This window comes from Canis lupus, chromosome 23, assembly GCF_011100685.1.
Source record: "Canis lupus familiaris isolate Mischka breed German Shepherd chromosome 23, alternate assembly UU_Cfam_GSD_1.0, whole genome shotgun sequence".
In the NCBI taxonomy this organism is placed as follows: Eukaryota; Metazoa; Chordata; class Mammalia; order Carnivora; family Canidae; genus Canis; species Canis lupus.
The window spans coordinates 50,958,388-50,986,328 of record NC_049244.1 but is presented as its reverse complement, the minus strand read 5'-3'; the positions used below and the strand labels follow the sequence as shown (position 1 = coordinate 50,986,328).

The following is a 27,941-nucleotide window of genomic DNA, read 5'->3' as shown; positions in this document are numbered from 1 at the left end:
ATAAAAATATCAATAATCTAAGCTTCTAAATTAGAAAACTATAAAAAGAAAAACAAATTAAGTCCAAAGTAAGCTGAAGGAAGAATAGTAACCATAGTAAGCATAAGAGCAAAAATCAATGAAACTGAAAGCAGGAAATCAACTGAGAAAATCAACAAAACCAAAAGCTGTTTCTTTGGGGGAAATAAAAAAAAAAATCAATAAAACTGATACATTTCTAACCAGCCTAAGAAATGACACAAATTACTAACAATAGAAATGAAAGAGGAGAGACATCACTATAAATACTAGGAATAAAACGATAATAAAGGAATGCAATGAACAACGCGATGCCCACAAATTTGATAGTCCAGATAAAATTAATGAATTTCTTAAAAGAACTGCAAAAACTTACACAGGAACAAATAGACAATATAAACTAGACTATATTTATTTAAAAGACTGCACTAATAACCTAGAAAAAGAAAGCCAAGCCCAAATGAGTTCACTGGTAAATTCTAAAAATTAAGGATAAGTTATACCAATTCTCTACAAACTCTTTCAGAAGGTAGAAGCAGAGGGAATACTTCTTAATTCACCTGATGAGGGAGGTATTACCCTAATTGCAAAACCAGACAAAGCCATTATAAGAAAAGAAAACTCAGATTATTATCTCTCATGAACACAGATGCAAAAATCCTCAACAAAATATTTATATATCATGACCAAGTGGGATCTAGCCCAGGTGTGCAAGGCTGGTGCAACATTCAAAACTTAACATAATCCATAAGGTTGACAATATTAGAAAGAAAAATTACATGATCAGATGACCAGATGCAAAAAAAAAGCATTTGCAAAATTCAATATCCATTCATGAACAAAATCTCACAGTAAACAAGCAATAAAAACGGAAACTTTGCCAACTTTATAAAGACTATCTTTAAAAAAAAAAAAAAAGTGTAACTAGCTAGCAACATACTTAATAGTGAGACACCAAAGCTTTCCTGCCAAGATTAGGTACAAGTTAAGGATATCCCTTCTTACCACTTTTTTTCAACACTGTACAAGAAGTCCTTGCTAATGCAATAAAACAAGAAAGAAATAAAAAGTATATAGATTGGGAAGGAAGACATAAAACTGTCTTTGTTCTCAAGTGACATGATTATCTATGTAGAAAATCTGAAAGAATTCAACAAAAACACTTCTGGAACTAATAAGCAGTTAAAGCAATGTTACAGGATACAAAGTTAATATACAAAAGTAAATCACTTTCATATATATAGATACATATATATACATACAAACATATATATATATGTCAGCAATGAACACATGGAATTTTAAATTAAAAGACACATTACCATTTACTTTAGCATCCCTCAAAATAAGATACTTATGTATAAATCTAACAAATATGAATAAGATCTATATGAGGAAAACTACAAAATTGATGAAAGAAAAAAACTGAAAGAAATCAAAGAACTAAATAAATTGAAAGATATTCCATGCTCAGGGATCCCTGGGTGGCTCAGCGGTTTGGCGCCTGCCTTGGGCCCAGGGCGTGATCCTGGAGTTCCAGGATCGAGTCCCGCATTGGGCTCCCTGCATGGAGCCTGCTTCTCCCTCTGCCTGGGTCTCTGCCTTTCTCTCTCTCACTCTGTGTCTCTCATGAATAAATAAAATCTTAAAAAAAAAAAAAGATAGGTTGGTATTGGTGAAAAAATAGACGAAGAAATTAAAGGAACAGAATAGAAAGTCCAAAAATGGACCCATATAAGTATTGCTAGACAACTAGATATCTACATGTAAAAAAAAAATGAATCTTATACAAACCTTACAACCTTCACAAAAATTAATTCAAAATGGATCAGAGACCTAAATGCAAAGTGCAAAACTATAAAACTACAAGACAACACAAGTGAAAACCTAGATAGGCTTGGATATGGTAACACCTTTTTAGATATAATACCAAAGACATGATCCATGAAAGAAATAATTGATAAGCTAAACTTTATCAAAATTAAAATCTTCTGCTCTACCAAACAAACAAAACAAAACAAAAAACAATAATACTAAGAGAATTAGAAGTAAATCCAGACTGGGAGAAAATATTTGCAAAAGACACATCTGCTAAAGTGACTATTATGAAGAATTCTTAAAACTCAACAGTAAAAAAACAAACAACCTAATTAATAAGTGGACCAAACACCTTAATAGACACCTCACCAAAGAAGATATAGCCAATAAGCAATAAAAGATGCTCCATAGTATGATGCAAATTTAAACAACAGTGAAATACCACTGTCCTCCTATGTGAACGGCCAAAGTCAGATCACTGACCACACCAAATGCTGAGAAGGATATGGAACAACAGGAATTGTCATGCATTGCTGGTGCAAATGCAAAAAAAAAAAAAAAAAAAAAAAAAAATGCAGCCACTATGGAAGATAGCTTGGCGCTTGGCAGTTTCTTACAAAACAAAGTATACTCTCACCATATGATCCGGCAATCATGTTCCCTTATATTTAACCCAATGGAGGTGAAAATGTAGGTCTACACAAAAATTTGCATGTGGTTATTTAGAATAGCTTTATTCATAATTGCCAAACTTGGAAGCAGCCAAGATGTCCTTCAGTAGAGAAACAGATAAACAAATCGTAGTACTCACAGAGAATGGAGTACTAAAACACGGACAGGTATTCAGTACTAAAAGGGAATGAACTATCAAGTCATGAAAAGACTTGGAAGAATCTTAAATGTGTATTATTAAGTTTTTTTTTTTTAAAAGCCAATCTGATAAAGATACCTGCTGTATGATTCCAACCATATGACATTCTGGAAAAGGCAAAACTATGGAGATGAGAGAAAGATCAACGGTTTTGGAGTGGAGAGATGAATCGCCATATCACGGGGGATTTTTAGGGCAGTGTAACTAGCCTGCATGATACAAGAGATAGATTCATGTCACTATATATTTTTCCAACCTATAGAATACCACACCAAGAGGGAACCCTAATGTAAACTATGGACTTTAGACGATCATGATATGCCATCGTAGGTTCATTCTTATAAAAAAAAGTACACTTCTGGTGAGTGATGTTGATAATGGGGCAGGCTATGCATGTGTGGTGGCAGGGAGGATACAAGAAATGTTCGTACCTTCTTCTTAATTTTGTTGTAAACTTAAAACTGCTCTCTTTTAGTCTTAAAAAAGACTAATTCTTAATAACACTCCCTTTTATTCTCAAAAAGTTCCCAATATGGACTATAAATTTTATGGTCATCTTTCTTATAATGTGCTATCTCTGTAGAGAATTATGCTACTTGACATCCTTCTGTTCAGTAAAGGTTGTCTTGTTTTAAACACCATTGAGAACATTTGCCAAGATATATATATATATATATTTCAGGGCTGGTAGAAGGGCACCAAGGTGTTATAAATGACCTTCTGTCTTACTTAGAATGTCCCGTTCATCCTCACTGGAAACGCACCATTACCAAAAGAGTGATCAGGCCTCAACCCTGTCCTCGGGGTTTCAGATAGGAAGAATAAGGAAGCAACAAGAGGACGGGTGGTGCAAAATTTCCCATAAACCTTCAGCAGAATTCTACTTACATCTAATTTGATAGAACCTTCACAGAAAGTCACCCTTAATTACAAATAAGGCTGAGCAAGTGAGTGTCTGGCCTTGTCAACATCTATAGGGAAAAGTCAACAAATATTCTGGAGCATCACTAACACAGACACTGTGTTAGGTGCTTGAGATAGATAAAGAATAAGGCTGGTTTTCATGAAATTTACATTATATCCAGAAATGCAAACATTAAACAAACAATTTTAAGTGTGAAGAGCATGGACAAAAAGTGTGAAGTATGGACAAAAAAAGAATGTCATGGAACTCCATCAAGGGTCAGGGTATACCTTCCTGAGGATTTGACATTTTAGGTAAGACCAGCGAAAAAAAATGTAGAGAGAAAACTGTGGAAGGCAGAGGAATCCCGAGCAGATGGTACAGCACATTCAAAGAGTCAGAGGTGAGGTTGCCTGGGTGGCTCAGTCGCTTAGGCATCTGCCTTCAGCTCAGGTTGTGATACCAGGATCCTGGGATTGAGCCCTGCATCCAGGGAACCTGTTTCTCCCTTTCCCCCTCCCCCAGCTCTTGCATGCACTCTCTCTCTCTCAAATAAATAAAATCTTAAAAAGACAAAACAAAACAAATAACAAAAAAGCAAAGGGTCAGAGATGGTCCCTTTTAGGAACTGCAAAAAAAAAAAAAAAAAAAAAGGTGAGAGATGGTACCTTTTAGGAACTGAAAAAAAAAAAAAAAAGTCTAAGGTGACTGGAACAAGAAGAATGAGGCTGGAAGGATAATCAAGGGCCAGAGATCATACAGAGTCTCAAACCATAAAGAGGATTCTGAACTTCATTCTAAAAACAGTACAAACCTGTGGCAGGTAAAATGGTGATGTATAATGGTCAGGTCTGTATCTGACCTAGGTTTCAGTGTAAAAATGGATAAAAAAAAGGCAACAGGTCATGAAGGGAGACTATTGCAGATGTCCAAACAGGAAATGGACCAGGATGATGACTCTACGGTTTGAGAGGCATAGGGGCAGAATTAAGAGATACTTAGAAGGAAGGTGATAAAATAAGAAGAATCTAGAATGATGCCTAGGATTGATGATAATCATAATTATAGTTTGTTATATAAGTAATTCATGTATTTTATTAAATTTACTACATATATATACATATATATATATATATATAACCTTACAACCCTACTTAATGCTCAGAATAACCCTGTAATGTAGGTAGTATTATTACTTCCATTTTGAAGAGTGGGAAGCTAAGGCAAAGAGTATTTTAGTAATTTGCCCAAGTCCATACCACTAATAACTTGTGATGCCAATATTCAAACCCAGGCAGTCTGACTGCAGGACACAGACTCTCAACACTACCTTAATGCTGCATAGTGATGATGAAGGCGACATCTTGTTATGTTAGAAACACAAGAGTATCAGATATGCAAAGAGGGTAACCAGTTCACTTTGGGGCATTGTTGAAGCTGTGATGCCTCCAAGTGGAGATGCTGAATGAAGAACTGAATACATTAATCTGGAGCTCAGAGGAGAAGTTAAAGATGGAAGTAGAGAGTCACAAGCCTACAATACAAAGTGGGTAACTGAAGTCTCGGGATGGGATAAGATAACCTCGGAAGTAACGAGAAGACACAGAATCAAAATAGAAGAGAGCTATGGACAGAGCCCTGAAAGGCTCTATTATTTACAGAGCAAGAAAAAAGTGAAGAGGCCAGGAAAGGATAATGAGAAGTAATAGTTATGAGAAGCCACACAAACATCAGAAGAATATGACATTATGGAAGTAAAAGAAAAGTATTTTGACTAGAATGGGTAAAATACTGTGTCAATGCTGCTAAGGAGTCAAGAAAAATAAAGAACTAGCAAATATTTTAGATTTAGTAACATGGAAGTAGCTGGTGGCCTGAATTAGAACATTTCCTTTGAAATGATGCCAAGTGAAGGCAGATTACAGGAAGCCAAGACACATGTGAAAATAAGAAAATGGAGACAGTAAGTTCAGATAATTTATTTAATAAGACTAGCATAGTAAGGAAGAAGGGGCTAAGGCAGTTGCTGGAAGACACCTCAGAGTGAATGACGGTTTAATTCGTTTGTTTGGAGAGTCTTAAAGGATGCTGTTGGAAAGGAAAGGGTCTGTAGAGAAACAGAAGGTAAAAATACTCCAGAAAGAGGAAATAAGTAGTATCAGGTTCCTGACAGCGAGGGTACCAGTACAGTGTGCGATAGTTGGAGTCATCCATGGTAGGGGTTTTCCAGGCTGATATAAGGATAATGGGAATACTGTCCAGGGAATAGCTGACATCACAGACCATGGAAACTAAGCTGAATAGGAAAAATGTGATAACAGAAAGAGACAGAGAGAAGGTAGAGGCAGCAACGCATTTCAGACCTCAATGAAGCTGACCAAGTTGGAAGGTGAAGAGGCTATAAACAAAGAATGGATGTCTGAATCACTCATTTCAGATGTGGAGTCACTCTGGCTAACGGAAAGAAATTTCTATTTTTACCACATCTTCAGTCTACTTTTTAAAGAGACATGTAATACATGAAGAATTTTTGTTGAGTTCTTCATATTGTTTTCCAGGCACAGCTTTCCTAATACTTCTGCAAATTCGACCAACACGTTTCTTGCCAATGATACTGGACGGCTTTCTATACAGTGGGTTTCTTCAGTCTAACAAGGCAAGACTCAAGATCTGGTGCTGTGCCCTGTCCCTTCAAAACAACTCTCCAGTGACAGTATCTTCATGCTATCTTTTTCCAAGTTATATTTGTTTGATTTATTCAACTAACTCAAATAGGAATATTATAGAAAAGACAAAGCAGTTAATCAACTATGTGACACTGTTATTTAAACTTTTTGTTTGTTTATCCATCTGTGAAATGGATATAACAGGAGTTGTTGATCATACCTCACTCGGTGAGTTAACTCATTTTTCTCTAATTTGAAACTGTTCCCATTTAGAAAAATGTAAATAATATATAAAGAATCTGAGAAGAAACCAAATTGCATGCTTTTTTGAAGATGTATTAATTCAAATGTACAAAAAATAAAAATCCTCCTATTCTAAGCTAAAGTAACATGATTTGACTTGTTCATTCAGGCCTAGTTGTAAGTGAAACAGTAAGGAGGCGGGTGGGAAGATGAAGATCAAGAGAAAGCTCGCAGAAAGATAAGCTGGGGCTGCCTTCTTTCAAAAAGTTTTGCTATCTCCTCAACGAACAGCAGCATTAGAGGGGCAGCCACCTGTCACCTACCATGATTGGCTTCATGCTACACAGGGAGTGCAAGTTCTCATGAGGGCCTAATGGCCTTCCTAGTTACTTCTTATAGAGTTCTTCTAGGGCTAAGTCAGCCTTGCTTAAATATATAAATAAACAAACTAAATAAAACCCATCTCTCCAACCCCTATTCCACTCCTATTCCTAGAAAAAGGCTATGAACAGATATGCCTCAAGTTCAGGTAGGATTTGCAGGAAAGCTGCATATAACTGCTGACTCTTGGGGTTCACCTATTTTGTTTCTTAGTTTTTGTCTAATACCTCCCTCCCTTTTTTCTGGCAAGTTGTTAACTGTATTATGTCCTTTTATGACACCTCATGTCATTTTTGGAAATAAGGGGAGAGTATAATAAATAAAAGTAGATCTAAAGTTATGTTTTCTAAAAAATCTCTACTCCATTGAGCAGAAACACAGGCTGTGGACATAATCAAAGTTGGCTAGGCACTTTAAATCACCAATTAAAATGGAATTGTTTTGGTAGAGCTGAGATCAAGATATTTCTTAGACGTAAGAACTTCCCTTATAATAGTAGGCAATGTTCAGATATCCAAGGTAGGTGGGAATGTGATGATATCTATGGAGGAAAAAACTGTATGTTATTAAGTTTAGTTTAAAAAAAATAAAAAAAAAAAAAACAAGGAAAGGGACAAAAAGGAAGATGAGGGAAGTAAGACAATTGAATTCCTGCCAGGCACAGAGTAATGTGTACATCACTCCTGTGAAGCAGTTTGTTCTTTGACCATTTTCTAGATGAAGAAGCTAAAGTATGAAAAGATTACAAGCCAAGGTCATGGGCCTAGGTAATAGCAGAGCCTCTACCGTTTATACCATATCATACACGGCTTCCCTTCATTCATTCTTATAACTCCCCCTAGGATTTAGTCCAATAAAAACTGCATTTTATAATGATAAATAACTAATTTTAAGCAAGGGAAATTCAAGGGGAAAAGATAAATAGAAAGAATATTGAATGTCTGGGACCAAAATTCTACAGTGCTGATTAAAAAGCTTGGGGAAAAAAGAGACCTCCTTTAAAAAGACAAAGCAAAAAAAAAAAAAAAAGTACCTTATTTTGGTAAGTATGTTGCCATAGCAACAACATAATGGTACACAGAAGAGCTTTCAAAGTTATACTGGTAATAAAAGATATACACGTATACATAGGTCTATCAATGTTGTTGAATAAATATCAATCTCCATAACCTTGCCAGATCTAGTAACAAGGAAACTCATGTAAGCATTATTTATACCAATAGTAAAAAACACCTGTCAACCTTTATTTACTGTTTGCACATGTCCACAGAGAGAAGGAATAAGGGAAAACAGTATGCTGTATATCTAAGGACTTTGGTCTGGAACATAGTTTAGTACTGGTGAACAACAAAAAGACAATAAAAAGATTAGCTGGTCTTCAACTACATGATGTGAATAGAATTTGTTTAAGCTTCTCAGGGTTTAAGTAATGCATAGGAAAGATATTAATATAATAAACTCTTATGTAGACACCTAGACTGGGAAAAAAAAAAAACACCATGATATGAACTTCTAGGTTTAAATTATTTGTTAATGGGGCAGCCCGGGTGGCTCAGCAGTTTAGCGCCACCTTCAGCCCAGGGCCTGATCCCGGAGTCCTGGGATGGAGTCCCACATCGGGCTCCCTGCATGGGGACTGCTTCTCCCTCTGCCTGTGTCTCTGCACCTCTCTCTCGGTGTGTCTCTCATGAATAAATAAATAAATAAAATCTTTAAATGAGTGAATGAATGAATGAATGAATTGTTAATGAACCTATGTCTATTAGAGCCACTTTTCAGTGGCCTGAAAAAGAATAAATGTTTTCTGCAATGGAACTCAACCTTATTTTTCCTGCCTTCCCCATGCTCAACCCAACCACACTCCCTTTAACACCAGCTCTTATGTCATTACAGATATTCTCACTCTGCCCCAAAAGGGACAAATCATGATCTTAAGAGAGACGTAAAAGCTTGAAAAGCCCCAGAGATTTGAAGTGATTACCCAAAAAGCATCCTACCCAATGAGAACTATAATTCTGCATCCGTTCTTTGTTCTAAAAATCTTCATTTTTCAAAATCAGTTGTCACAAACATTTTTAATGTGTGCCTCTTACCACTACGTCCACAAACCCCAGAGAGTACAGCAAAAGTAGAAAAAGCAGAGCCTTGACAAGACATGTATAGAAGACCTTTTTAAAAAGGGAGTCTTGATATATTTCTTTTCTTGAGATACCATTTTTCTCCCACTCAAGGAACTAGAGTAAGCATGCACACATTATTTTCTGGAGGAAGCTGTAATGGCCCAGTGAGGCAGGCCCTGTGAGTGTCTTCTTCCTTACAACAGAACCTGATATTTCAGCAAACAGTGAGCCAACTCCCCGCAGTCAGTTCCCCAGAACCCCTGCAGTTGTAGGAAAGCTTTTGATTTCCTAATACGGGCATTTCCCCAGAGTGCTTCAGCCCTCATATTCCTGCCTAGAAATGAACATGACATCTGGCAGGGTAGAAGCCATCTTGAGATCACGACAAGACCAGCATAAGGCTCTTCTCACTGAGAAAGACAAAATGAGAGTTGGAAAGGGGCTGGGTCCCTGGTGACATTACTGAGCACCTATATACCCCTTCTTGATTCAAGAAACAAATAAAGTCTAGTCCATTTAAGCCACTTGCTGCAGAATGCAATCCTAACTGATATAACCAGCCTATGTGGAAGGTAGATTTGGCAGGGGAAGATAATTCACAAAGCCTGCTTTGTTTGCCCAATTACCCTCTATTCCAGCCAAGGACATTTATAAACTCAAGGACACTCTCTGTTTTGATCCCAAACTGTGGACTCAATCTAACTCTCTGAACCCTTGGTACCTACCTATGCCCATTCCTCTCTGCGTTAGACCTGATTTCTATGGCTTATCTGATTGGTGAGAACTGCCAACTATGATCAACAAAACTCTTAATTCTGGCTCCTCACAGGCAGGCCTATTGCACGGCTGCTTATATCTCCATGCCACAGTCTCAATGTGGCATGAGCAAAACAGACGTCAAAGAAAAGATGTGTAGCAGGCACACAGAAATACGTTTTATATAACCATTGACTTTTGTGAACTAGCTTCACATTTGTGAAAATTTAATCAATTACTTTAAAAAAAAGTTTTTAGTTATTCAAAGCAGCATTTAATTTGGCTAAAATATCAACCCAAGGTCACAACCAAGATAGAGTAGCTCTGTTACTCTCAGGTCCTCCCTCTTACCACTAAAAAAACCCTAATGGCAACACAGCACAAGTATAGAAAGCCTCTGAAAGGAGAAAGAAGGCAGATGGCCTATGGATCTCAGGACTTGAGAAATACCAAGGCAGTGAGATCCCTGAGTTTCCTTATTAACTCCATATATCCCAAACAGTGGGCCAATGTCTCCAAACCAGAATCACCAATAGCAGCAGCAGCAGCAACAACAACAACAACAACAAGCTCATAGCTGATCAGGAATAGGGTGACTAAAGAACAAAAAACATTCTTGGCAACATCCACCCTCTCAAGCTAGACATCAGCTGCACAACTGTACCTCCCACCCCACAGTTTCAGTGGGGCTGCAGCCAAGTGAAAAGTTGATCTTCCACGCCACCTCATCTCTACCCCAGAGAAGCAGATGGTGTACTTAATTCACCTAACTGGCACAGTATCAGTAGGCTGATCTGGGAGCTGATCTTCCCTCTTGCAAAAGTTACGATAGGCTCCAACTCTCCCACCAGGGGAAGTGTCAGCAGAGCCCATGGAAAGCAAGGCCTCCACCCCAAACCTGCACCAAGTCTGAACAAAGCTATGTAAGTCAGGAGTCGTGACCACTCCACTTTCCTTCCACTCCTGGTGTCAGTGAGGCCTAGTGGGAAATTAAATCTGCATACCAAGTGACAGCAAAGAGACTGAATGAAGCAGTTAAAAACAGTACTTGCAGCACTCCTATTCCTGCTTCTCATCCAGATCCTGTGTCAGAGGATCTCAATTAGGAGCCTTCAGCCCCACTCAATACCAATGAGATAGAATAACAGAGTATGAAACCAAGTAGTCAACGCTCTACTTCCCTCCCTCTGGTGCCAGTGGGTCCAGCAAGGAACTGAGCCTCCCCTCCAAGTTGGCATCAACAAGACAGAATAAAGTGGCAGGAAGCAGGCCTGGGTGGCACCCTACTTCTCCCATCCCTTGGTGTCAGTGGGCACATGGAGGAGCCACGCTTCTGCCCATTCAGCTGCAACAAAGCAGTGTGAGTCAGCCCTCTGATTCATAGTCTTTGCTGACAGTGAGTTCAGCATCAGGGAGCTAAAGTTATAACCCAAGCAGAGACACACGGCAGTGCAAGTTGGTGACCTACTTTAGCCAGAAAAGTGTGAATGGGGCCAAGGGGGATATGTAAACTTCCACTCTATCAGTTTGATACAAGGTAATATAATTCAAAACCCACTTTTGCTAGAGTAGTGTCAGTGAGCCCAGTAGGAAGCTGAACAAATATACCCATCTGGCATTCATGCTATACCTCAACAGGGGGAGTGCCTGCCAAAAAATAAAAATAATAAATAAATAAATAAATAAATAAATAAATAAATAAATAAATAGATGTAATAAGATCCAGAGCCTCACAGTTTAACCTCAAAATAACCAGGATTCAATGGAAAATCATTCATCATGCCAGAACCAGGAAAATCATAACATTAACAAGAAAAGATAAACAACAGACCCAACACTGAGATAAATCGAATGTTAGAATTATCTGACAAGGATCATAAAGCAGCCAGCATAAAAATTATTTTAAAAGCAATTAAATAGTCTATTGAAACTAAAAAAATAAAGAATACCAACAAAGAAATAGAAGTTCCAAAAAAAGAACCAAATAGAAATTACAGAACTGAAAAATGCAATAACTGAAAGAAAAAACTCAATAGACAGGTTCAAAAGCAGAGTATAATGACAGAAGACAGAATAAACTTTAGGATAGATCAACAGTATTCACTCAATCTGAATAGAGAGAAAATAGGGGAAAAAAATTAACAATCTCAGACACATGTGAGATGATTACAAAAGAGCTAACATTCATATGATTAGAATCTAAGGAGAAGAGAGAAAGTAGAACCAAATAATATTCAAAGAAATAATGGCTGAAAACTTCCTAAATACAACAAGAGATATAAACTTATAGATTCAACAAGCTGTAGGGAACACTTTATTCTACCCAAAAAGAAAAAACCCAAGAAGTCCATGTAAGACACATCATAATTAGACTACAGACTATAAATTATGTATCTATAATGCAATAACTAGACCATCCACTAAGAAACCCATGCAGAGCAATATATATAAAAATCACTATAAATAGATCAGAATATAACCCTTAAAATGTTCAAGAAACCAACAGAAAGATAAGAAAAGAGAAATGGAAAAAAGAGAACCAGAAGAAACAAATTGAACATGAATAATTAAGTGGCATACTTAAACTCTAACATACTAGTAATCTCTGTAAATGGTCTAAATACATAAATTAAGAGACTGGCAAAGGAGTGCCTCAGTGGTTCATTTGGGTAAGTGACTGACTCCTGACTTTGGCTCAGGACACGATCTCCAGATCCTAAGATGCCTATGTGAGCTCTGCATTCAGCACAGAATCTGCTTGACATTCTCTCTCTTCTCCCTCTGCCCCTCCCCTGCTCTCCCTCTCACTCACTCACTCTGTCTCTCTCAAATAAATAAATAAATAAATAAATAAATAAATAAATAATAAATAAAATCTTTTTAAAAAGAGAGACAGACTGGTAGAGTAGATTTAAAAAAAACATGCTTCAACAATATGCTGTCTATAAAACTCACTTAAAATTTGCTCATAGGTAAACTGAGAGCAAAAGAATAGAAACAATATACCATGTAAACAGCCTTAACTTTTTTTTTTTTTTTAAGTAGGCTACACACCCAGCATGGAGCCCAACATGGATCCTGAACACTGGGCCTAAACTCATGACCCTGAGGTGCAAGACCTTAGCTGATTCAAGAGTCAGATGCCTAACCAACTGAGCCATCCAGGCATCCCTGTAAACTCTTTTAAAGAAACAGTAGTGGCTATCCTAACATCAGATAGAGTTGACTTCTGAGCAAAGAAAATTATTGGAGAGAAAGAAGGACATTACTTAATGGTAAAAGGGTCAATCTAGCAGGAAGACATACCAATCCTAAAGGTATTCACATCAAACAAAGGAACCATAAAATATGCGAAGCAAAAATTACAGAACTCAAAGAAAAATAGACAAATCTACAACTAGAGTTGGGGACTTTTAAAATTCCACTTTTAGTAACTGATATAATTAGAAAATCAGCAAGGAAATGAAAGAACCCAACAAAACTATCAATCACCAGGTTTTAATTGCCATATATAAAAAACTCCACCCAACAATAGCAGTATACTATTTTTTTCAAGCACCCGTATAACAGTCACCAAGGCAGAACATATTCTGGGCCATAAAGCCAATTTCAACAAATTTTTAAAAGTTGAAAGTATATAGAATATATTCTCTTTACCACAATGGTATCAAGCTAGAAATCAGTAACAAATATAAGAAAATGTACAAACACTTGGAAACTAAACAGCACACTTCTAACACATATGTTAAAGAAGAAGTGTCAAAAGAAAAATTTTAAATTATACATACACAGAGAACTAAAACTGAGATGAAAGTATAGCATATCAGAATATGTGGAACACAACTAAAACAGTGAATATAATTAAATTCATGAGTAAAATTTTCTATTAGAAATATGAAGCACTTCCATTAGAAAAGAGGGAAGTTCTCAAATAAATAATCTAAGAATCACTATATTGTACACCTGAAACTAATGTTACACTGTATATTAACTAACGGGAATTTAAATAAAAACTTAAAAAAAAAAAAAAACTAAGTTCCTATCTCAAGAAATCAGAAAAAGGAGAGTAAAATAAACCCAAAGCAAGTAGAAGAAAAGAAATACCAGAGATAAGAGCAGAAATCAAACGAATTGAAAACAAAAATGTTCTTAAAAATGGAGAAAATTTATGAAACAAAATCTCTTTAAAAAAATCAAAATTTATAAATCAATAGTAGGAATTAAAAGGATAAAAATAAAAGATCAACACCATCAGTAACGAAAGAGGAAATATCACTATAGATCCTCTAGCCATGAAAAGGATAATAAGGTATTACTATAAACAATACCCCCCAAATTTTACAACTTGGGATAGAATTGCTTGAAAACCATGAACTACCAAACCTCAACCAAGACAATATAAATAACTTGAGCAGTCTTACAACCATTAGACATGGAATCTATGATTTAAAGGTTATCAACAGCAACAAAAATCTCCAGGATTAGATGGTTTCACTAGAGAATTCTATCAGACATTTAAAGATGAATTAATCAATCTCTTCCAGAATATAAAAGAGAAGGAACCACTTCTCACCTCATTAACATAATACCAACACCAGACAAAAGCGTAACAAAAAAAAAAAGAAACTACACACCAGAATCTCTCAGTAATTTAGGCACAAAAACCCTCAACAAAGTATTAGCAAATCAGATCTAGTAAATGTATATAATACATCATGACCAAGTGGGATTTATTCTAGGTGTACAAGTCTAGTTCAATATTTTTAAATTAATCAATGTATTCCACCATTTACAAAAGATTAAGAAGAACAATTATATGATTATAGCAAAGGACAAAGAAAGGAGCACCTGGGTGGCTCAGCCAGTTGGGCGTCTACCTTTGGCTCAGGTCATGGTCCTGGGGTCCTGGGATCAGGCCCCACATTGGGCTTCCTGCTTAGTGGGGAGTCTGTTTCTGCTCATGCAAGTGCTCTCTCTCTCTCTCAAATAAATAAATAAAATATTTTTTTTTAAAAGGGCAAAGAAAAAACATTTAAGAAAATTCATCATCCATTCATGATAAAAACTCTTAGCCGACTTAGAGGTGAACTTCTTCAATTTGATACAGAACATCTAGCAAAGAAAAAAAAAAAAACTTATGACTGACATCTCACTTAATGCAGTGAAATATGAATGCTTTCTCTCTAAGATCGGGAATAAGGCAAGGATGCGCACTCTCACCCCACTTAATCAACATATTACTGGAAGTTCCAGTCACTATAGCAAAAAAAAAAAAAAAAAGTATAAATAGTAAAGAAAAAATAAAACTGTCCATATTTTCAGACACTATGATTGTCTGCATTTCTATATACTAACAATGCACTTCTCTATACTAACAATGAGCATGTGGAAACCAAAATTAAAAACATGATACCATTTACAAACACTCCAAAGAAAATTGAATACTTGAGTATATATTAACATGTACAAGTTCTGCATGCTGATTATTACAAAATGTTAATGAAAGAAATCAAAGAAGACTGAAATAAATGGAGAGATATACTGTGTTCATGGACTGGAGACTCAACATAGTAAAGATGTCAATTCTCCCCAAACTGATACACAGATTAATTTAATTCCTATCAAAATCTGAGCAAGATGTTTTGTAGACACAAGCTGATTCTCAATTTTATATGGAAAGGTAAAGAAACTAGAACTAAATCTATTTATTTATTTATTTATTTATTTATTTATTTATTTATTTATTTATTTATTTTAAAGAGAGAGAGAGTGTGAGGGGGTGGGCAGAGGAAGAGGGAGAGAATCTCAAGCAGACTTGGTGCTGAGCATGGAGCCAGACACAGGGCTACCTCACGATCCTGAGATCATGACCTGAGCTAAAACCAACAGTCAGATGCCATCTAGGCACCTCTAAAACAATCTTTAAAAAGAGGAATAAAGGGGGTCCCTGGGTGGCTCAGCAGTTTAACACCTGCCTTCGGCCCAGGGCGTGATCAAGTCCCACATGGGGCTCCCTGCGGGGAGCCTGCTTCTCCCTCTGCCTGTGTCTCTGCCTCTCTGTGTGTCTCTCATGAATAAATAAATACATCTTTAAAAAAATAAAAAGAAGAATAAAATAGGATGAATCACTCTACTTTTAATATAAAGGCCTATTAAATTTCTATAGTAATCAAACTGTGAGGGACTGGTGGAAAAACAGACACATAGATAAGTGGAATAGAAGAGAGAACCCCAAAATAAACCAACACGAATGTGCCCAGCTGATTTTTGACAAATGTACAAAAACAATTCAATGACGGTAAGGTGGCCTTTTAAAAAAGTGGTGCTGGAGCAACTGAACATTCAAAGGCAAGAAATGAACTTCAAATGAAGTCCCACATCTTATAACATAAAAACTTTTAGGAAAAAAAAAAAAAAGAGAGAGAAAAAACACAGAAGAAAATCTTCAGGCTCTACGGCCAGGCAGAGTCCTTAGACTTGACAAAAGCATGATCTATAGAAAGAAAAACTGATAAATTAAATCTCATCAAAAGTAAAAAAGTTTTCCTCTGCAAAAGACCTTATGAAGGGGATAAAAAGACTAGGAGATATTTACAAACCACATATCCTAGTACTAGGATTGAGAGTACATAAAGAACTAGTATTTTTTTTCTCTGTCACCAAGAGAATAAGTACTTATTGAGACATAGTTATTCTGTCAAACAGGATTCGTTGCAAAGGCCAAGCCATGCACAAGAATCCTAAGATTAGGAGCCTGTCCCCATGAAGTGGTGTAGGCATTTGACTGAATGCCAGAGAAACTGGCATAGAACTTGGAGGGTTTGTGTGGTATGTAGTTTAGATTGTTGCTTTTTTTTTTTTTTTTTTTTACTTTTTAATTTAAATTCAATTTGCCAACCCAGTGCTCATCCCATCAAGTGCCCTACTTAGTGCATACAGAACTAGTATTGAGAATACGCAATAAATTCTCCAAACAACGCTAAAAAAAACTCAAGATTTCAACTAGAAAATGGGCAGAAGATATACATAGACATTTCACCCAAGAGAATATACAGGTAACAAGTGAGCACAATATTAAGGACTGAATATGTCCCTCCAAAATTCATATGTCGAGGGCAGCCCAGTGGCTCAGCGGTTTAGCGCCGCCTTCGGCCCAGGGCATGATCCAGGAGACTCGGGATCAAGTCCCGCGTCGGGCTCCCTGCGTGGAGCCTGCTTCTCTCTCTGCCTATGTCTCTGCCTCTCTCTCTCTCTGTGTCTCTCATGAATAAATAAATAAAATCTTAAAAAAAAATTCACATGTTGAAGCCCTAACTCTCAATGTGACTATATCTGGAGATAAGGCCTTCAGGGAGGTAATTAAAGTTAAATGACATCATGATTGTGGGTCCCTAATCCTATAGCACTGGTATCCTTATATGAAAATGAGGAGTCCCCAGAGATCTCTCTCTTCAAATGTAAAGAGAAGTGGTCATGTGGGGACACAGGGTGCAGGCAGCTATCTAAAAGCCAGGAAAAGAGGCCTTGTCAGTAATCAAGCACCTTGATCTTGGCCTTCTAGCCTCCAAAACTGTGAGAAAATAAATTTCTGTTGTCTAAGCCACGCAGTCTGTTCGATTTTGTTATGACAGCCCTGGGAAAATAATACACACATGAAAAAGTGTTTAACATCATAAGCCATTAAGGAAATGCAAATTTAAAACCATGATGAGGTCCCACTATTCATCTATCAGAATAACTAAAATAAGAAATAGTTAAAAAAAAAAAAAAAAAAGAAATAGTTGGCATCAAATGCCGGTGACGATGTGGAAAAACTGGATGACTCGTATGTTTCTGGTGAAAATATAAAGCAGTACAACCACACTGGAACACCATTTGGAAGCTTCTTATAAAACCAAACGTATAAAATAAAATAAAATAAAATAAAATAAAATAAAATAAAATAAAATAAAATAAAATAAATAAAATAAAACATGCAGTAACCTATCATCCAGCAACTGCACTCTGAACATTTATCTCAGAGAAACAAAACTCAGGTTTACACAAAAATCTATATATAAATATTCATAGCAGCTTCCACTGTAATAGGAAAAAGCTGAAAACAACCAACATGCCCTTCTGTGAGTGATTAATGTAAACGATTAAAAAAAGTGTGGTACATCAATGCAATGTAATACTACTCAGCAATAAAAAGGAATGAACTATTAATACACACAACTTGAATGCATCTCCAAAGAATGAAAAGCCTATCCCAAAAGACTCATATTCTATGATCCCATCTATATGACATTCCTGAAAGGACAAAATTATAGAAATGGTGGTTGCCAGGGGTCATGAACAGAGGACGGGGAGGGTAAATGTGGCTATAAAGAGCAACATGAGGAATCTGTGGTAATGAAACTGTCCTGCATCTTGACTATATAAATGTCAAAATCCTCATTGTGATATTACACTACAGTTTTACAAGCTGTTACCATCGGGGGAAACCGGGTAAATAATTCACAGGATCTCTATTATTTCTTATACTGCTTGTGAACCTACCATGATCTCAAAAATTAAAGTTTAATGTAATCAATTCACTCAATTCTAAACACAAACATTTCTGACCAATAATCTGCCATTATGGTTCTTGGATTCTCTGAAACATCCAGCTGTAATCAGGATGCTACCCTGTGATGACTAAAGGTAAATGAGCACCATAAGCTTAAATTATAGCTTCAATAACTTTAAATCAATAGAATACCCTAGTAGTTATAATAATGATATATTTAGTATCTACAAACACAGAATTTCTTTGTGGCTACTCAAATGAAGTCCTTTCCAGAGGAATTCTGAACCAGACCTCCCAGAGGAACCCCAAAAGATATTTCTGCCACAATGTCAAGTTGGCAGCTCAATACTAGACTATGACAGACACCAGAGGAATTGATAAAGAAGTAATAGCCTTAACCTATTAAAACCAGAAAGTCAAGGTTAGAAAATGTTATTTGAAATCCATACTTTTTTAAAAGTTCCAGGCACTCATATCTTTAAAAAAAAAAAGATTTTATTTGTTTATTCATGAGACACAAAGAGAGAAGCAGAGACACAGGCAGAAGGAGAAGCAGGCTCCATGCAGGGAGCCCAATGCAGGACTCGAACCCAGGACCCCAGGGTCATGCCCTGGGCGGAAGGCAGATGCTCTACCGCTGAGCCACCCGGGCGTCCCTGGGCACTCATATCTGTTTATTTCCTTTGTCTCCCACATTCTGTTCTTCCTCTTGATATATCTATACTTTGATTCAGGTTCCACGAGGCTAATGAGCCCAGGTATAAACATTTACAGCACATGAAAAAAATAAAAAATTTTAAAGTATTAAGTCATTTTTTTTTTTTTTAAATGCCAACGTAAGACTTCTAGTTTCCAGTCAGGAATAGAAGGAGCTTAGAAGTAAATATGCTACCCTAACAATAGGTAAAAATATGAACAAAGTGAAAAATGAACAACTCTAGCTAGATGTGTCAGAGAAGTGAAGTCATAGGAAAAACCACTGCCCTCAAAATTGGAGACGAGGTGGATACAGAGGATCACAACTTCTCAGAGCAGAAACCCATAAGAGAAACCTCCGTGGGAACCAACGAGAGGAAACAAAAACCCGAATTATAACTGGCAAATGACTGGAAGCTCACTGTGGACAAGTCAGAGAATAAAAACTCCAGGGGAAATCCCACTTTTTTTTGAGTTTTACTTCCAGGAGCCCTGTCAGGTCCTTGCAGCGAAGATTAGAGAAAAATCCACTTGTGTTTCTGACAAAGAGAGGGGAAAAGTAAACATGATGAAATACACCAAAGCTTTGTTTAACAAGGCCTGCTCTCAGGAGAAATTATCTTATCAGAGTTTAACTTGCTGGGGTTTTATCAGAGCCAACTAATCTTGCAAAGGGAAATACTCAGCTCCACCCTAGCCATGGGGAGGGATAAGTGGTTGGCAATTGAGAAACATCTGTGAAGTTCACAGTCCAGAGGTATGGGCTTACTGCAAGACTGAGACCCAACCGCAGGACTACTGAACGAGCTCCTCAACCCCCTCCCACCTACTACCACCGTATTACTAAAGACCCATTTACAGCAATTCCTCTCACCTAGTACATTACATCCACCTTTGAAAAAATTGCAAGGCATATTAAAAGACAAAAAAAAAAAAAAAAAAAAACAGTTTGAAGAGATTGAACAAGCATCAGAACCAGAGGCAGATAGGCAGGAATGTAAGAATTATCAGACCAGAAATTTTTAAAACTATGATTAATATGAAAAGAGCTTTAATGGGAAAAGCAGACAACATGCAAGATCACATGGATAAGTAGACAGATGAAACTTCTAAAAGAATGAAAAAGAAATGTTAGAGATCAAAAACACTGTAATAAAATGAAGAATGCCTTTAATGGGCTTATTAGTAGACTAGACATCATTTAGGAAAGAATCTCTGAGCTTGAGGATATGACAATAGAACTGAAAAGCTTCTAAAACTGAAAAGCAAAGGGAAAAATATGAAAAAAAAATTAGAGAAGATCTAAGAGCTTTGGGACAACTATAACAAAAATAAAAGAAGAAATATTTGAAATGATGACTGAGAATGTCTTCCAAATTAATGTCAGACACCAAACCACAGATCCAGAAACCTCCAAAAAAACCAAACAGGATAAAAGCCACCCCCTCTAAAAAAAAAAAAAAAAAAAACAAAAACAAAAAAAACAAACAAAAAACAAAAAACAAAAAACAAAAAAAACCATATGCCACACTTAGGTATATTATCTCTAAACTACAGGAAATCATGACTAAAGAAAAAAAATCTTGATAGAAGCCAGATGATAAAAACATCTTACCTATAGAGGAACAAAGATAAAACTTATATCTAACTTCTCCTCAAAAATCATGCAAGCAAAAAAAAAAAAAAAAAAAGAGTGGAATGAAATATTTAAAGTTTGAGAAAAAAAGTTAATAAATAAAATAAAGTTTGAGAGAAGGGCAACCTGGGTGGCTCAGTGGTTTAGCACTGCCTTCGGTCCAGGCCGTAATCCTGGAGACCCAGGATGGAGTCCCACGTTGGGCACCCTGCATGGAGCCTGCTTCTCCCTCTGCCTGTGTCTCTGCCTCTCTCTCTGTGTCTCTCATGAATAAATAAAATCTTTTTTTAAAAAAATAAAGTTTGAGAGAAAAAAAAAAACCTAAAATTCTGTTCCCTATAAAATTAACCTTCAAGGTGAAGGAGAAATAAGTTTTCAGACAAAAGTTAAGGGAATTTGTTGCTAATCGACCTGCTCTGCAAGAAAAGGTTAAAAGACATTCTTCAGAAAGAAGTAAAAGAATACAGAACAGAAATTCAGGTCAATATAAAGAAAGGAAGAGCATACAGAAAGGAATAAGTGAAGGTAAAGTAAAAACCTTTCCTTATTTTTAGTTTAATAAGCAATAGTTCATTCAAACTAATACTTGAGCAATAATGTATTTGTGTAAGCTTTTAAAAATATATACGAGTATATATGTATGCTTACTTAAAAGTGAAATGAATGACAGCAATGGTATAAGAAATAGGAGGAAGGAATTGGGTATATTTTGTTATTATAAGGTACTTAAACTACCCACAAAGCAGCACAGTGTTATTTGAAAGTAGACCCTGATCAGCTACAAATAAATATTGCAAATTCTAGGGCAAAAACTAGAAAAAAGTAAAAAAAAAAAAAAAAGGTATAACATATTCTAAGAAAGAGAAAATGGAATTATATAAAATGCTCAAATCCACAAAAGGCAAAAAATAGTTAGAGGACAAAAATAAGAACAAAGAACAAGAGTAACAAAAATGGTAGATCTTGACCCAGCTGTATCAATCACTACTTTGAATGTCAATAGTTGAAATCCATCCATTAAAAAACAGAGATTGTCAGTGTATCAAGAAACAAAACCCAAATATGTTGTTTGCAAGAAGACCATTTTAAATATAAAGATACAATATATTAAAAATAAAGCAGTGGAGAAAGTTGTATCATGCAAACTCTAATCAAAAGAAAGTGAGGGGGTTCCTGGGTGGCTCAGTTAGTTAAGCATCTGCCTTTGGCTTGGGTCATGATCCCAGGGTCGTGGGATTAAGCCTCCTATCGGGCTCCCCACTCAGTGAGGAGTCTGCTTCTTTTCCCTCTGCCTCTGCAGCTCCCCCTGCTTGTGCTCTCTCTCTGTCTCTGTCAAATAAATAAATATTTTTTAAAAAAAGAAAAGAAAGAGAAAGAAAGTCTGTATTAGTTTCAGACAGAAAAGACTTCAGAGCAAAGACAGTTACCAGAATTAAAGAGGATATGACATAATGATAAAGGGGTCAATGCCTCAAGAAAACATAATAATCCTTAACAATAAAGCCTAACAACATAACATCAAAATATGAGGCAAAAGCTTATAGAATTACAATGAGAAATAGATAAGCCCATAATTACAGTTGAACACTTTATCAAAATGGATAGATCCAGCAAGTAGAAAACCAGTAAGGACATAGTTGAACTCAACAACATCATCAATCAACTGATATAATTGACATTTATGGACTACGTCATCCAAGAGCTGCAGAATATACATTTTTCTCAAGCTCACATGGAACATTCACCAAGACAGACCACACATTCTGGGCCACAAAACACATCTTACCAAATTTAAAAGGATTAAAATCATACAATTTCTGTGCTCAGACCACAAAGAAATTAAGCTAGGCAGATGCTCAAACACTGAGCCACCCAGGCATCCCAACAACATTTTCTTAGTAAAGGTCTAAGAAATATCAAGCTCAATGGAGATTTAATGTAATTATAAAAATTTATAATAAAATGTAATATAAGCTCTTAATCCTAGGAGATTTAACAAAGTTCCTACTTTTACAAAGATATAACATTCATTAAATTTATTTTTTTCATTAAATTTATTAACTCAAGATTTCCTAACATCAACTGTTGATATTTTAAATGGAGAAATACTCACTTATAAGAAAAAGCCATAAAATAACCAGCAAAAACCCTTCCACAGAAGTATATAAATTGACTGAAGTGTCTTTAGGCAGACTAAATTCCTGATTAGATTCAACTGCATTAGGAACCCATTCTTTAATTTTATTCCAATTTCAGTGATTTAGAATCATGTGCCAAATTTAATGCTTTGGCATCCTTTTCAAAACATGAAAATCTTATTCTATAAATCTAAATATTTGAGGCCATTTAAAAACAAATGTTAAGTATCAAAAACTACCAAAATTCATCTGATTCTTGGTAGACAAATCTTCCTAATGATAAAGTTAGGATATACATCTGGGGAAAAATAAAACTTGACCCATCTCAATGTATAATCACTGAATTAACTGGTTTCTAATTATTCAAATAGTAAATATATACCTCAAAGAAATGCTCAGCCTGTAATAACTATATTGAACAATAATAATAAAATGAAGCCAAATGTATTAAAATACAACCTATAACTAATATAGAGAAATTCTAGAAAAATGCTCAAAGTCTAGTTATTTCCTGTATTTTTCTTTCAAACTAAATAAATGATAGAAGAGAATAACAGACTCCAACCTTTCTCTTTTGGATTCATTTTCAATTTTGTACTGTTCAAAATCTTGGCTAAGAGACCGTAGTTTTTCTTGAAGTCTCTTTTCACGGTCTACACTTCCTTGATAAAATTTCATCTCTTTTTCCATCGCTTTCACTTTTTCTTCCATAGCTTTAAACTCATGAAGAATTAGATAGCTGACTCCACAGTACTTACAAACTTTTTCTTCAGGAGACATCTAGAAAACAGATGGACACACATAAATTGAAATGATATTTTTTAAATTCTGAAAAATAAAGTTCCACTGAAGATGCTATTGCAACCATGCTGGTCAAATAAAGTAAATGGATACTGGCCTATGCCATGGAGTAGTGATTATGATTTGCCTATACCTGGATAAAACTTCTAAAACTGGCATGACATTGATTCTGATACAAAATCTTGGAATTAGAGGAGCATCTGGGTGGCTCAGTGGTTGAGCGTCTGCTTCCGGCCCAGGGTGTAACCCCAGGGTCCTGGGATCGAGTCCCACGTCGGGCTCCCTGCATGGAGCCTGCCTCTCCCTCTGCCTGTGCCTCTGCCCCTCTTTGTGTCTCTCACGAATAAATAAATAAAATCTTAAAAAAAAAATCTTGGAATTAGAAAAGGGTTTTCCAGAGTGATTATTTCTCCATAGTATCTCTAAGAGAGATTTACTCTTGAAATATTTTCCATAAAATAAAACTAAAAATGATGGAAACATCTTTAAAATTTTGAAGATGAGTTTTCCATGAAGTGAAGAGAAATCACTGGCTTTTCACTGCCAGCTGCTCTGTGATCCTGGAGATGCCTCTTGGCTTTTTCAGATCTCATTTTTCTGCATTTATAAAATTCTGGCATTGGACCAAATGAACTCTTAAGTTCCTGCTGAGTTTTAAATTTTATGACTTTTACAGAATTTGACAGAATTTATGCCAGAATTCTGTCATAAAACCACAAATAGCAAAAACATTTTGAACCTAACCTCTTCTCTCTCAGTTCTTTTCCCTTCAGGTAAGTATGGTTATACCCATTTTATAGGTAGGGAAATGGAGACCACTGAAGTTGAATAACCAGTTGGTATATGGAGACATTGGGGCTAAACCCAAGTGTATCTAAATGCAGCACCTATGCCTGTGGCCATTTGTGTCATATTTATCTGCCAGGTGAAGGTCAGCTAAATCCTCTCACTTCCTTCAATTAAAATGTTCACGTATCTCTGACCAACATAAGGCCACTGAAAAATGGAATTTTAGCAAAGTCATGAGAGAAGTAATTCTTTTTTCTGTCTCAAGTATATACATATTCTTCAAGTAGACTCTACTTGTCCTGCTATTCACAAAGGATACGAGACGGCTTCGTTAAATGTTTGCTCCGGGGCAGTAAAAGGAAAGCAATACTTGAACTATTTCAGGGGTGTTTACTCTTCATGCAACCTCCCTTAAGACTGTAGAAACTGCTCCCATGACTAAGAGTGACACCACCTCATCTGCCTATCAATTCCATTACACAAGAGTCAGGTGAAACAAAATAACAAACTTTAACATAGTAACATTTTGCTCATCTGAAGTTCAATAATAAAACTTTCAAATTATAAAACATACTGCTGTGGGATACAGATGAATGACCATATCGATCATCTAAATGCCAGTGATACCAAATTTACAGATTTGTAAAACAGCAAATATGAATGAAATCATAAAGATAACTTGGTTCAAACTCTGGATGGGTTCATAGAATCTATTTCAATCTAGATAAGTCATTATCCCGACTCTATTTCAACATCCCAAGTGAAGGGAAACTACTTTGTAAAGCAGCCTGTCTATTTTCTGATGGTTTTGTCTATCAGGAAATTCCTTTTCATACTGACCCCAAATCTGCCTCCCTAGAACATCCACTGGTCCGAGAGCTCCTAGTAACCATGTGGAACAACCCTCGACCTCTTTCTAATATTTAAAAACAGCTGTCAGGAACATTCCATAGCTTCTCTTCTCCAAGTCAACCTTCCAATTCCCTCAGCTCCTTCCCATATGACATGGTTTTGAATTTCTTCCTAATTCTAAATAATTTCCTCTGAATTTGTTCCAGTGTTCTATGCATGCCTCAAAGTATGGTGCCCAGAATTTAATACTCCAGATTTGTTTAGGGCCAAACCTCCCTCATTCTAATATCTCACAAGTTATATCAGTGGTAGTATCTTTTTTTTTTTTTGCATTTTGTTATGTATTTATTAAAGACTAATTTATAGCTTATAAAAAATATTGCCCTGATATACACAAAAATTTCCTGATAATGGTAATTAAAAACAGGTACTTCCAACCCCCCTTGTGTCCACACCAATGATCAATCTAGATTGGCTTAATCTTGAAGTATAATCCAATAAGACTGAAGACCAAGCACTTCAGGTCCTGGACAAGATAATAAAATATGCGTAAGCCTTCTGGATCCTTGGATTGATTGACATCAATAAGAGAACCAATTTTTTGATGTTGTAAAAGAAATGTGTTCATCTCCAATGACAATTTCAAGCTCCTGCCGGCCCACTCGATCCGGGGGAGGCCACAAGGCATCATCCTCTTTGGTAACTTCACTGTCATCAATTATTCTCTTCAGTTCCTTCATTACACTCTTATGTACATAAGCCTCTTTTCTGATCATGACGTCATTTTTTAATTCCTGTTGTTGGCATATCTCAATTTCCCGTCGGGTCGGAACTCAAACTCCAGGAACTCATGGCCAAACTTGCTCTTGTGACCCACGTAGTAATGCAGATATAAGTCACTTTCCATGGTTCATAAGGAGGCAACAGAGATGAAACTACCAGCAAACCTCGCTGCCGCGCTCTGCCAGTGGTAGTATCTTCTAATGCGACCTTAGATTGCAATTGTCTTTGTATTTTTAGCAATTATATGTTGATACTATATACCATATCAGGTTTTTGTGTTAAATAAAGCCCCTATTTTAAAAAAATACTGCAGTACAAAACCATCTTTCATTATATTAAATATACTAATCTATTCCTTCCCACAACTTTTTTTTTTAAAAGATTTTATTTATTTTTTCATGAGAGACATACAGAGAGAGAGAGAGGCAGAGACACAGGCATAGGGAGAAGCAGGCTCCATGCAGGGACCCCGACATGGGACTCGATGCTGGGTCTCCAGGATCACACCCTGGGCCGAAGGCGGCGCTAAACCGCTGAGCCACCCGGGCTGTCCAACTTCCCACAACTTTCTTAGAGAATCTACCTTCCACCTTCCACAGTCCTGGCTGCTCTGTTTGGTAATATGACTAAAACTCCCTCCATCCATCCACCCTAGCCATGGCTGATTGGGAGGATTAGACATTAGACCCAGAAGAAACAAGCCATAAGCTAGCATGAGCCTACCAGACTTGTGAGTGTTGAAGACCCAGGTATTTGGGACACCTTTAGGGCAGTCTCAAAGGAGAAGGATCATATGCAAGGCACAGAGTTAGCCACATTGAAAGAGGATGAGGGAGACAGATGAGTGCACACACAGAGACAGGATGAGACAAAGATAATCTGGATCCAGAGTATGAGAGCGAAAAAATAACCAATGACCTCCAAATACCTCACTTTAGTTCTTCTTGAAACCTAGCTGCCCTACTTGCCCTTTGGGATCCATGCCCAATCTTCCTGCACTATTATCTTTCCCCTTTTATACTATTATTTCCTGCAACCAATAATCTTCATTCTATTGTGTATTTGGCTTTTCACATCAAAGTTCAGAAAAATAAATATAATTATAAATGTAAGTAAATAAATAAGATATATATTTATACATGCATATCTTAGATATATATACATCCTAAAGATAGGTATGTCTTAGACTCAGCCTTTATTTTTTGACTTTGGTATCCAAGAAATTTTACGTTTTGTGTTTTTTCAAAATTGATCCTTGTAAATTGTTTTATCCATCCAATTCGTTGATTAAAAATGTTGAATATGACAAAATTGGGGAAAGAACTCCACAGCATGTCATAAATACTTGGTTGATACCAATCTATTATTCAGCACACTTGAAGAGCTGAAGGTACAACTTTTCTTTTTTAAACTACCCAACTATCTTTATAACCAGCCTATACTTACTCATATTGTCTTCAGGAATATTATGACAAACTTTGTCAAATGTCTTCATAAAGTCCATATATTCTACAGCTACTACGGTTCAGGATCTAGTAATAGTACACAAAATGGAATGGCACGACCTACATGCCAGTTCTCTTAATGAACATAAAACTGGCTCAAAGGTTATTGTTTTCTCTGGTATATCCTCACAAATTAAAAAAAAATTAAGATCTTATTTATTTATTTGAGAGAGAAAGAGGGTGGTGGGGGCAGAGGGAAAAGGAGAAGCAGACTCCCTGCTAAGCAGAGATCCCAACATGGGGCTTGATCCCAGGACCCCAAGACCATGACCTGAGCTGAACACATACACTTAACTAACTGAGCCACTCAGATGTCCCCACAAATCACCTTTTAATAAATATATTCTAGTATTTTGTCTGGGTTTGAAATTGAGTTCACTGGTTGTCACTTATGGTCATTTTACACATGGGAC

General features: G+C 36.3%; 1 protein-coding gene and 1 pseudogene across 9 annotated transcripts in view; both read right to left on the bottom strand.

Moving 5' to 3' along the window:
• Positions 1 to 27,941, bottom strand: part of LEKR1 (leucine, glutamate and lysine rich 1) — a 169,948-nt gene that overhangs the window by 128,438 nt on the left and 13,569 nt on the right. For 6 of the 9 annotated variants that reach the window (XM_038571291.1, XM_038571287.1, XM_038571295.1 and 3 more), the window contains one exon: positions 23,364 to 23,578. The exons of the other annotated variants lie outside the window; for them this stretch is intronic. In XM_038571291.1, coding sequence (XP_038427219.1) covers positions 23,364 to 23,578 — 215 coding nt within the window. The remainder of the gene's footprint in view (positions 1 to 23,363; positions 23,579 to 27,941) is intronic. 9 annotated transcript variants of the gene reach the window in all.
• LOC100684879 lies at positions 25,583 to 26,147 on the bottom strand (annotated as a pseudogene).